The sequence below is a fragment of the Mirounga leonina genome, unplaced genomic scaffold (assembly GCF_011800145.1).
Source record: "Mirounga leonina isolate KUSES-001 unplaced genomic scaffold, KU_Mleo_1.0 Mir_200, whole genome shotgun sequence".
In the NCBI taxonomy this organism is placed as follows: Eukaryota; Metazoa; Chordata; class Mammalia; order Carnivora; family Phocidae; genus Mirounga; species Mirounga leonina.
The window spans coordinates 1,379,668-1,391,479 of NW_023270503.1; the positions used below are offsets into that span (position 1 = coordinate 1,379,668).

The 11,812-nt window shown below is 44.3% G+C and overlaps 1 protein-coding gene across 4 annotated transcripts in view; it reads left to right on the top strand.

Moving 5' to 3' along the window:
• Positions 1–25: 25 nt before the first annotated feature.
• Positions 26–11,812, top strand: part of SMG6 (SMG6 nonsense mediated mRNA decay factor) — a 231,850-nt gene continuing 220,063 nt past the window's right edge. Inside the window, exons 1-6 of one of the 4 annotated variants that reach the window (XM_035027543.1) lie at positions 26–206; positions 2,389–4,129; positions 4,672–4,864; positions 5,361–5,471; positions 8,632–8,738; positions 8,995–9,073. In XM_035027543.1, coding sequence (XP_034883434.1) covers positions 119–206; positions 2,389–4,129; positions 4,672–4,864; positions 5,361–5,471; positions 8,632–8,738; positions 8,995–9,073 — 2,319 coding nt within the window. In that variant the 5' untranslated portion in view covers positions 26–118. The other 3 variants (XR_004683253.1, XM_035027542.1, XM_035027544.1) reach the window with 3 other exon arrangements.

The window sequence follows — 11,812 nt, forward strand, 5'->3', positions numbered from 1 at the left end:
GGAGGGGGCGGGGACACGGGTGGGAGGTGGGTAAGCGCGCGCACCGCCCGTCCGTCGTGGTTTCCTGGCTGCGCGCGGCGGTGGCGGAGTGGCTGCAGCTGTAGCAGCAGCCGCGAAGATGGCGGAGGGGTTGGAGCGTGTCCGGATCTCCGCGTCGGAGCTGCGAGGGATTCTGGCTGCTCTGGCTCCGCAGGCCGGGAGCAGAGGTGGGTCGCGCCGCCCAGCTCCTGGGCCGGGCCTGCCCGCCCCGCCTCCCTCTCCTCCTCTGCCTCCTCCCTGCTCAGTCCGCGGCGCTCCTGAGCCCCCGCCCCTTCCCCAGCAGTGGGTGCGGGGGCCGAGGGCCGTCCCTTGGCCGCCCCACCAGCCCGAGGGCCAGTGTGGAATCGGGCTCGGCCAGCCCCGGCCCCCTCCGGGAGAGCCCGACCCGAGTTCCTGCCTCCGCCCCCTTTCTCACAGCGAAGGTGACTGCTCCCCATTGCCCCAGCCTTCTCAGAGCAGTTTGTGATTCCCAGTCGTCAGGAGACGCGGCGAGAAGCGGGTGCTGGGGTCTGGGGGAGGCCCCGGGATGTATCGTTCCCAGAGGAATCATCCGCATGCCTTCCCTGTCATCTCTTTAGAGTTGGAGAGAAGGAGCTGGGGAAATCGAGGAGAAAGATTGAACAGCTTGGGACTTCCTTGCTGAACTTTTTCCCCCAAGGCAGGGTTCTGAAGTTTGCGCCACCGGAGAGATCCAGGACCTCCGGTAGAGAGCTGACTCTATTCTGGTTTGCCTTTGGCATATGTGGGAGCAGTTTTTATCAGAGAGAATGCTCATCTTGCAAATTAAGGTCTCCATCCACACCAGGAAAGCTCCAAGGAAGATTCTAGTATCTCATCTCTCCTTTGTTAGGTGGTGGAGTTGTGTAGAATGGTAGTTGTGCTTCTGCAGGCTTGTGGCCAAAGTCTGTGAAATTGGTTTTCGTTGGTCAGTTGAATGGGATTATTCAGGGTGTTTTCTCCCTCTGCTCTGAGTAGTAGTAGCTTTTCTCATTCCTCCTCCCCACCTCTAACTTAAGTTACAAAGGCTCCTGAGGGTGAGTTATTCTGGAGGTAAGCTGCTTTGCCTTTATTTGCACTTGAAGAAATGTTTTTTTAATAAAGCTTTTGAAAATACTGAGGCAGAGGTTTTGTGTTTTTGCGTCTTTCTGTTTTGTTACACCTATGAGTTAAATGCTGGAGGATATTATTTATTCCTGTTATGGGTTTGTTTGTATTGGTGTTTATAGAACAATACTAGGATTTTATAAAGCATTCTGTTTTGAGTACTCTATAATCTCAGTAATTGCTGTCCGTTTCCCATTGACAAGTTTAGTGGCTATTTGTAGTAGTCTCTCCCCTTAATAGGTAAAGGTAACAGATACCAAAAATAGATACTTGCTTATCTGTCATTCAGTAAGTTTAGGGAGCCTGGAGAGTAGTTTCGAAAGTCCTGTACCCTTATTTTTAAGTACTACAGTCCTTGGTATTTTGAGAGCATGTCACAATACTTCCATCATCCTCCAGAGAAAGCTCCTTTATGGAACTTTTTCCTTCTCATATTCCACATCATAGTAGCAGTTAGTCGCAGTATTCTAATGATGATAGTCTGAGCAGTATTTCCTTGGAATGACTGCTGGCTGCTGTTAGAGAGTTGGTGAGCATGAGTGGAGTTGAAGAATGTGAAAGGAACTGCTTCCTGTTTGCTTCAATAAGAGGTATGTGTTTGGGCAATTGGTATCCTAAAAGAAGAGGATTGTCCTGGTCGAGTTCAGAGACTGGAGTTGCGTATTTTTCCCCCCCAGAGATGTCCAGAACTGTGGATTGTTGTGCATACCCCTCTTTTTCTCCTTTATCCCCAACTATTAGTACTATGTTAAAAAGGGCTTAGCCACCCTGGAAAAATGTTAGAAGCACTAGAAGAAAAGACTAAAATGGATCCAAGGGCTCCATAGCAGAGAACAGTTTGATGTTCAAATAGTTAGAGATCTTTTATTCCGGCAATGATAAGGTAGTTTGAGGTCTTGGACATCTGGATATGACTTGGGTAACACAAGAGAGTATGTTGTTGTTGTTGTTGTTGTTACTGTTTTTCCTATTTCCCTAATTCAAGTGTAGATAGCTCTAACATAATGAAGTTCTTAGCCTTGCCAATTGCTAAACAAGTACTGTAAACCTAGTAGAATTTCTGCTGCTTCAGAAATTTCCTTCCATGTTCGCCAGTATTAGCATTTCGATGTGTTGTTTTTGCTTGGCTTTTCTGTTATTTAACCAGAGTGACAGTTTTTTTTCCTTCCCTCCCCTTTTATTCTTTTCTTCTACTTGTTCCTTTCTTCTACCTGTTCCTCCCCAACACTCTCTCCAACATCATAGAAAACATGAAGGAGCCCAGGCAGCGCAGAGATAACCGGCGCCCAGATCTGGAAATCTATAAGCCTGGTCTTTCCCGATTGAGGAACAAACCTAAAATCAAGGAACCTTCTGGGAGTGACGAATTTAAGGATGAAATTATTAACGACAGGGATTCCTCTGCTGTTGGAAATGGTACACAGGTCATTAAAGATGTCTGCAAGGAACTGGATAACCAACATCAAAATGGTCCTGTAGACCCAGAAAATATTGGGGCACAGGAGTCCTTTCCTAGCACTTCTGGACAAGAGGATCGAAGTCTAAGAATTATCAAGAGAACAAAGAAACCTGACATGCAGATCTACCAGCCTGGAAGGCGTTTGCAGACTCTTACCAAAGAATCGACTGGCAGAGTGGGTGAGGAAGAAATCCTCAACCAGGTGGAGCAATTGAGAGTAGAAGAAGATGAGTATAGGGGAAATGTGAAAGAGGAGGTCATGAATAAACCAGACAAAGATGAGGCAGAAAAAGGCCTAAATGGTGACAGAATAAGGGCTGCAAAGGGAGAAAAAGGAAAGAGGATTGAGAAGGGGGAGGGGATAAAGAAAGTGACCGATGACCTGGCACAGGGGAAGCCGGGTTCAGCAAAGCGCTACTCCCGCTCAGACAAACGAAGGAACCGCTACCGCACTTGTAGTACCAGCTCGGCTGGCAGCAACAACAGCGCTGAGGGGGCTGGCCTGACTGATAGTGGATGTCGCCGCCGCCGACAGGATCGGACCAAGGAGAGGCCACGACTGAAGAAGCAAGTATCTATGTCCTCAACTGACTCTTTAGATGAGGACAGAATCGATGAGCCCGATGGGCCCAGGAGGAGCTCGGAAAGGAAGAAACATTTAGAAAGAAGCTGGTCTGGCCGTGGGGAGGGAGAGCAGAAAAGCAATGGGAAAGAAAATCGAGGCACTCTTCGTGTCACTTTTGATGCAGAAACCATGAACAAAGATTCCCCCCTCGTGAGATCAGCCAGGGAGGATGTGGATAGGATAAAGCTTGACAAAGGCCTGAGCAGTGGGGGCAAAGGCTCAGAGAAGCAGGAGTCCAAAAACCTGAAACAAGAACTTCGAGGCCGTGGTCGTGGCATTCTGATTCTGCCTGCCCATACCACCCTATCGGTCAGTTCAGCCGGTTCTCCAGAATCTGCACCTTTGGGACCTCGGCTTTTATTTGGATCTGGTAGTAAGGGATCTCGGAGTTGGGGCCGAGGAGGCACCACTCGACGATTATGGGACCCAAACAATCCTGATCAGAAACCTGCTCTAAAGAGCCAGACGCCCCAGCTACATTTCTTAGACACTGATGATGAAGTCAGCCCTACCTCTTGGGGTGATTCCCGCCAAGCCCAAGCATCTTACTATAAGTTTCAAAACTCTGACAACCCCTATTATTACCCCCGGACACCAGGCCCTGCCTCTCAGTATCCTTATACGGGCTATAGCCCTCTGCAGTACCCTGTGGGCCCTACAAATGGTGTGTACCCCGGGCCTTACTACCCAGGCTACCCAACTGCATCAGGACAGTATGTCTGTGGCCCCCTCCCTGCCAGCACCATGAGTCCTGAGGAGATGGAACAGCACATGAGGAACATGCAGCAGCAGGAGCTACATAGGCTTCTCCGGGTGGCTGACAACCAGGAACTGCAGCTCAGCAACCTGCTCTCCAGGGACCGCATCAGCCCTGAGGGTCTGGAGAAGATGACCCAGCTCAGGTGTGCTGTGTTCCGTCCTAGAGGGACGTGGGGGTAAGCTGGAGGTGGGTAGGCTCCTGTGGTGGAGGAGCGTAGAAACTTTTGGCAGGGCACTGGGCATTAAATCCCTTTCACATTGATTTTTATAAGGAAGGAGCAGTTGGAAAAAAGAACAGAAAATTTGGTTTCTTGTCTTAGAAATGATTATGCTTCCCACTTTTTCTTTAAGAAAAAAAATCTTTAAGAGAACATGGAATCTGGAAATGGAAAAGGAAAGACTTTCCAGAATGCCAAGAAGTGAACAACATATAACTTGTGGTGAAGATCTTATTTCAGCTGTTAAATTTAGGTGGAGGCATATGGGGAAAAATCATTTTCCTAGACATAACTGTCTTTAGAATGACATTCTGCTGTGCAGAATAAAAAGTCAAATGAGTACTATACCTGGTGGCATTTTGGATTTCCTGCCAAGGAAGGTGTTTAATTTGCAAGAAGCTCAGATCTTGGGTTTAGCCTTTCTTATGGTGTATTTGGAGCTAGAAGTTGCATGTATTTTATTCCAGAGCTGAACTGCTGCAGCTATATGAGCGCTGTATCCTATTAGATATTGAGTTCTCTGATAATCAGAATGTGGATCAGATCCTGTGGAAGAATGCTTTCTATCAGGTGATTGAGAAGTTCAGGCAGCTTCTCAAGGATCCAAATGTTGAGAACCCCGAACAGATTCGGAACAGACTTTTGGAGCTCTTGGATGAGGTAAACCATCATCTTTTTGTCCTCAGGATAAAGGCCTTAGCATTCTGTAGTTGTGATGGGTTTTTATCACCTGTAATATGATGATTTATAGCAGAACATTGACTAAAAACTTGATGCTCTTTTCTTGGGTTTAGGCCTAACCCACCCTATTGCTTCCTTGGGACCATAACTTATTGGCAATTGGAGTTAGTTCTGACCTTGAAAATTTTCTGAATATCTTGTTTGGGGGTGGGTGCTGTAGGGGGAGAAAGTGTGTATGGTGTGTGTCTGTGTATGTGTGTGTGTGTGTATTCATATTTTTAAAACCATGGAGGGGCTCATACTGTGAATTTGTCTTGTGTTTAGTTGGTGACCACTAAATACTGTGTATGCCTCTCTTTACATGGGATGACTAAACATTAGCAGAACTGTGGACAGGTTACTTGCCCCAGTTTCTGGTGGGTAGATTGGATCAGAACAGTCTGATTCAGCTGTTTCTTATTTTTTGTCTTTATAGGGTAGTGACTTCTTTGATAGTTTGCTTCAGAAGCTGCAGGTTACTTACAAGTTCAAACTGGAGGACTACATGGATGGTCTTGCCATTCGCAGCAAGCCATTACGCAAGACAGTAAGCCAGCTTCTTTATCTTAAATTTAATCATCCATTTAGTAAGCATTTGTCTAGTGTTATGTGCTAGGCACTATGCTAGGTGTTGAGGATACAAAACAAAAGATACAGTCCAGTGGGGGAACAGACCAATTAAACCTGCAATTATCAAGTAATAAGTACCATGGTAATGTTATATATACAGTGTGGAAGGGGCACAGAGTGAAATGGCTCTGATTCCGACTGGTGGAGTCAAGGGAGACTTCTGAGAGACTGTCAAGTCTTGAAACCTGACTAGGAGTGGAAGGGGCAGTACAGAGCACAGCAAGAGAGAATCAGGCCTTGTTGGAAAGTGTAAGAAGTTCAATATGCTGGTTTTTGTAATGTGGAATTGGGCTGTTGTAGGAGGTAAAGCTAATGAAGTAGAAAGGGATAGATCAAAAACTTTTGTATGGCATACTGAAGAGTTTGGACTTTATTCTGAAAGCAGCGAGGAGCCATGGCTTGATTTTCACTAAATGGATAGCATAGATTTCTTCTTAGAACCAGTCACTGGCAAATGGATGATTTTGGGCAAGAGAGTGGAGGTAGGAGGGTCAGGTTGAGGGCCTGAACCTAAGGTAGAGGTAGTGGAGGTGGAAAAGAGGAGACAAATTGGAAAGATATAAGGGAAATAGAATTGACTTGCTGGCTGATTTGGTGTGAATGATGAGATAGGAGGCATAAGGAGTCTCGATCATCTCCCAGTTTGTGGCCTAGGAGGGTGGCTGGGAAGGAAGAGGTTAGTTTAGTTTTGGCTGTGCGTAAGTAGAGGAACTTGAAAATGAACAGATGAATATTCTGGTCTGTTTGAAGCTCAGGGGAAAGAGCTAAGCTGGTGCTATAGATTCAGAAGTCATCAGTGTGTAAGTGATAGTTGAAGCAGAAGTTGGGATCCTGGGATACTGGCCAGTCAGCCAGAGAGTGAGGGGTGGGGATCAAATTTCAAGGTGGTGGTGGGCAGAATTGTCAAGTGCTGTAGAGTCAGCGAATGCTGCTATTACTGAAAGTGTCCATTGGATTGGATGAGCTTATCACAATTTATTTCAGTTGGAGAGGATGGAAGACAGATTGCAGAGAATGAAAAGTGGGACAGTAGATACAACGAAGGGAGTAATATAGACCATCCTTTTAAGAATCTTGGCTGTGAAGGCAAGGAGGGAAGATAGTAGTTAAAAGAGAACATAGTGTCAAGAGAAGTTTGTTTTTAAGCTGGAAGAGTCTTAAGCATATTTATATATTGAGAGGAAAGGGCCAGGGTAAAGGAAGAAGTTAAATAAAGATTCATTAGAGAAAGGCATATGATTTATGGAGCAGCGACTTCCTCTTTCTACTCCTGATGATTGGTGTGCACAAACTCTATTACTAATCAACAAGTATTTATTGAGACCCTCCTACATGCCACATGTTTTTCTAAGACACATAATTCATTGTGGAACAAGAAAGCCATGATCCCAGCTCTTGGAGTTTAGAGTTTGCTTAGGGGTGAATACAGGTGGTGGATTAGTAATTGCAGATGCAGCAACTTCTGCAAATGATGTTGGGTGGGGTATAAGGTAAAGGGGTTTAGAGGATCATGGAAGACTGAGGAAGTCAGTTAAGGTGGGGCTAAAAATCTGAGATGTTAGCCAAGTGAAGGTGTATGTGAAGATGCTAGAACATTCTATGGAGAGGAAGTAGTATATGTGCAGGTCCTGAAGCTGGAAAGAGCATGGTGTGTTAGGGAGACTAAGAAAAGTCTAGTCTGACTGAGGTACAGAGAGAGAGAGGGGGGAGGTGGTGCTGCAGAGGTAAACAGAAGCTAGATCATCTGGGACTTCATCCAGAGGATAGTGGAGAGCCTTTGGTGGAATTTGTTTTTTTCTTCCCCCCATTGAGATAGTAGAGTGCTATAGTATGTTTCTTTTTTTTTTTTTTTAAAGATTTTATTTATTTATTTGAGAGAGAGGATGAGAGGAGAGAGAGAGCACATGAGAGGGGGGAGGGGCAGAGGGAGAAGCAGACTCCCTGCCGAGCAGGGAGCCCGATGCGGGACTCAATCCCGGGACTCCAGGATCATGACCTGAGCCGAAGGCAGTCGCTTAACCGACTGAGCCACCCAGGAGTCCTAGAGTGCTGTAGTATGGAAACATAATCTGTTTTCTTGGTGCTTTGTCAGCTAACTACAAAGGGTTCTTGGTGTTCATTCATAGAATGTGTGGAATAGTCAGGACTCTGAAGGTATATGGCTTGTAATGGTACATAACTTTGCTGAGGCACACATTTGTTATATATTAGGAGGTTGATGTGCAGCAGCTAGTTATTTAGCTAGTGGATGAGCCTTCCTCAGGGGCAGTATCTACTTCTCCTTGAAGTTTTGTTCTTTATTCGGTGATGTGTTAATTTCTTGTGTGTGAGGTGGAGTGGAATTGTATGTTATGAAGTGATGTTCCTTAGGTTTTTTGGTTGGACACATGTCTTGGGATTGTTAAGGGTCTACTCTGTTGTTTTGTAATGGAGGGACAGATGCCAAGCCCATTATTGAGAAAACATACATATAGAGAGGGAGAGAGAACTACCCAGTCCCTGGCCATTTTGTAGGTGTTTGGTAAAGGGTGACTATGTTATCATTTTAGGGAATTGTTATTGTTCTGCAAAGTGAATGAAATGCAGTAACACAGTGCAGTGATACTAATAGTTTGAGGAGAGAGAGACTATAGTGATGACAGGAAAATAACAGAATAAGTTATTTGTATATCACTTTATAATTTGTGAAGTATTTAACACTTACTCTATGGAGTATGCATTTTTATATTCAGATGAAGAAACTTGAGTCCAAAAAACAGTCCCAAAGGCCTACGGAAGATCACACAACTCTTACATATAGAGAGTCAGGTTTCCTGGTTTCCAGGTTTCAGAATGTTTTCTTCTGTTTACCTGGGACTTGAAATAAGAATGACCCCTCTCTTTTCTGCCATTCTTTCTCATTGGCTGTTTTCGCTAGGCAAGTTTAGACTGAAAACTTTTTTTTCTTTGTTGAGGACTACTAGTGCCTTATTAGTGCTGTTCTGTCACTTTGATCCTATCATTGTCCTTTGGTGTTGAAGTTAAAGTTTCTTGGGTATACTACTAACTGATCAACTAACTGATCATTTTTCCTGAAGGTAAAATATGCTTTGATCAGTGCCCAACGATGTATGATTTGCCAAGGAGATATTGCTAGGTATCGGGAACAAGCCAATGACACAGCAAACTACGGGAAAGCACGCAGGTACTTTTGCCTCTTGTTCATTGCTTCTCTTTCCTTGCGGCGTTAAGCTAAGCCCTATTAAGAGCAATGGGCCACCCGAGCTGCCTCTCATATGGAAGTCCTACAGGTGCCCCTGTTGGTCTTTGTAATCAGGCTTTACCACTCCAGCGTTACATCTAACACTCCAGCTTATGTCTTAAGCAGTTAGAGCTATCAGGTGATGAAATGGGAAAGCATTGATATGGAGCTAGCATTTTTTACTGTTTTTCTATTCCAGTTGGTACCTAAAGGCCCAGCATATTGCTCCCAAGAATGGGCGCCCATATAACCAGTTGGCTCTGCTGGCAGTGTATACGGTAAGCAATCCTATGGACAGGGGAAGTATTTTGCAGACAGTATCTTAGAAAGAATGGATTTTGATAGCATCAGCTCCTGGAGCTAGAGTTCCTCTGAACACTAAACCTAAAAAATATCCTTTCCTGCCATCCTCACATTCCTCTTGTTACTTTCAGAGGTAAGTTGTCAGTGATTCTTCATTCCAGTTGAATCTGTACTTCATTCCCTTTCATTGCACTTGAGTTCCTAAAGGAATGCTCATGCTCCAGCCAGACACCACTCTTTGTTTTTGACCAAGGCTTCTGCTCTGAATCTTGTCTTTCTTCCCTTCCCTGTCCTGTTGAATGAGGTTACTCATTTCTAGAAGGAAAATAAGGCTCCCTTTACCACTTTTCCTTAAAGTCCTCAACTAGCCCTAACTAGTGAGATCCTTACTTCCTTTCCCCAGATTAACCCCTTATTCCTCTTAAGTTTTCACTTAATGAGCCTCCTTAGCAGAAGCACTTAGTGCCAAATTGTATCTTCCTAGATCTTACCAAACTCCTCTCAATATGCCTCTAACAGAGAGCCTTGGGAGCAGGTAACAGCCCCTCGTAAGGAAGCTGAATTGAAGGCGGTGGGGAGGTCAATGGTAGGTATCAAAGATTTAAGTATAAAGCAGCTAACATGCTCATTTAACAGGAAGAGTTTTCATAATGCTATTGCCCGAATACTCAGTGTTTGAGTTAAAATATTTATTCCCCTTTATTCAACAAAAGATTCAAAGAAATTCCTAACACTTCATGATGGATTGAAATTGTTGATTAAGTAGTGTGGTTGACTGACACACTTCCTTCTACATCTCTAGAATATCTTCATTCTCTTTCTTTCTTTCTTTCTTTCTTTCTTTCTTTCTTTCTTTCTTTCTTTCTTTCTTTCTTTTTTAAGATTTTATTTATTTTTTGACAGAGAGAGACACAGCGAGAGAGGGAACACAAGCAGGGGGAGTGGGAGAGGGAGAAGCAGGCCTCCTGCGGAGCAGGGAGCCCGATGTGGGGCTTGATCCCAGGACCCTGTGATCATGACCTGAGCTGAAGGCAGACGCCCAGTGACTGAGCCACCCAGGCGCCCCCACTCTTTCTTTTTTTAGATTTTATTTATTTATTTGAGTGAGAGAGAGAGATCAGCAACAGTGGGGAGGGGTAGAGGGAGAAGCAGACTTCCCACTGAGCAGAGAGCCCGATGCTGGGCTTTATCCTAGGACCCTGGGATCATGACCTGAGCTGAAGGTAGATGCTTAACCGACTGAGCCACCCAGGTGCCCCTCTTCATTCACTCTTTATTTTCTTTAGTACACTAATAGTATTTTGCAACTATCAACTCTATCTAAGTCCAAGACGTTTTCATCACCCCAAAAGGAAACCTCATACCCATTACTCTCCATTCCTTCTACCTCCCAGCCTCTGGCAACCACTTAGTCTGCTCTCTGTTTCAGGATATACCTATTGAATGTTTCATATAAATGGAATCATCCAGTATGTGACTTCTTTATGTCTGGCTTCTTGCATTTAGCATAAAGTTTTTGAGGTTCGTTTATGTTGTAGGATGTCTCAGTACTTCATTTTTATGGCCAAATCATATTCCATTGTATGGATATACTATACTTTATTCATTAGTTATTGGACGTTTTGGTTTGTTTTCACCTTTTAGCTATTGTGAATAGTGCTTTGTGAAGTACAGGTATTTGAATAACTGTCGTCAGTTCTTCTGAGTCTATACTTATGAGTGGAATTGCTGGGTTATATGGTAATTCCATGTTTAGCCTTTTTTTTGAGATTATTTTAGAGACAGTGTGCATGCTGGTGGGGGGAGGAACGAAGAGAGAGAGGGAGAGAAACAGACTCCCTGCTGAGCATGGAGCCCAGTGCGGGGCTCGATCTCACGACCCTGAGATCATGATCTGAACCGAGATCATGATCTGAGCCGAAATCAAGAGTCAGATGTTTAACTGGCAGCCGGCAGGCGCCCCCATGTTTAACTTTTTAAGGGATCACCAAACTTTTCCATAGAGGCTGCACCTTTTTACATTCCCACCAGCAATGTACAAGGGTTCTAGTTCCTCCATGTTCTCACCAACATTTTCATTTCTTTGATTATGACCCACCCGCACTGTGGGTTTTTTCCCCCCACTTGGGGACATTTTTTTCTTTAGTGTTTTTTTCTTCTTTCCGTCCTTCCTTCCTTCCTTCCTTCCTCTCCCTTTCTTTTCTTCTTTCTTTCCTTCCTTCCTTCCTTCCTTCATTCCTTGTCAGTTTTAAGTTTGCAGAAAAATTAAGCAGAAAGTACAGAGTTCCCATATACTCCCTCAACTCCTCTCCCAGTCAATTTTCCCTGTCATTAACATCTTGCATTAGTGTAATACATTTGTTTATTATTGGTGAGCCAGTATTGATACATTATCACTAACTAAAGTTCCTAGTTTACATTAGGGTTCACTTTTGTACAGTCTGTGGATTTGAACAAATCTGTAATGACATGTATTCATCATTACGGTATCAAACAGAGTAGTTTCACTGTCCTAAAAATACCCTGTGCTCCACCTCCACCTATTCATCCCTCCTCACTCCTCTGAACCTCTAGTAATCTTAATTTTTACTGTCTATAGTTTTGCCTTTTCCTGAATGTCATAGTTGGAAACCATACAGTATGTAACCTTTTCATATTAGCTTGTTTCACTTAGTAATATGCATTTAGGATTACTTTTGTGATGTGACAGCTCT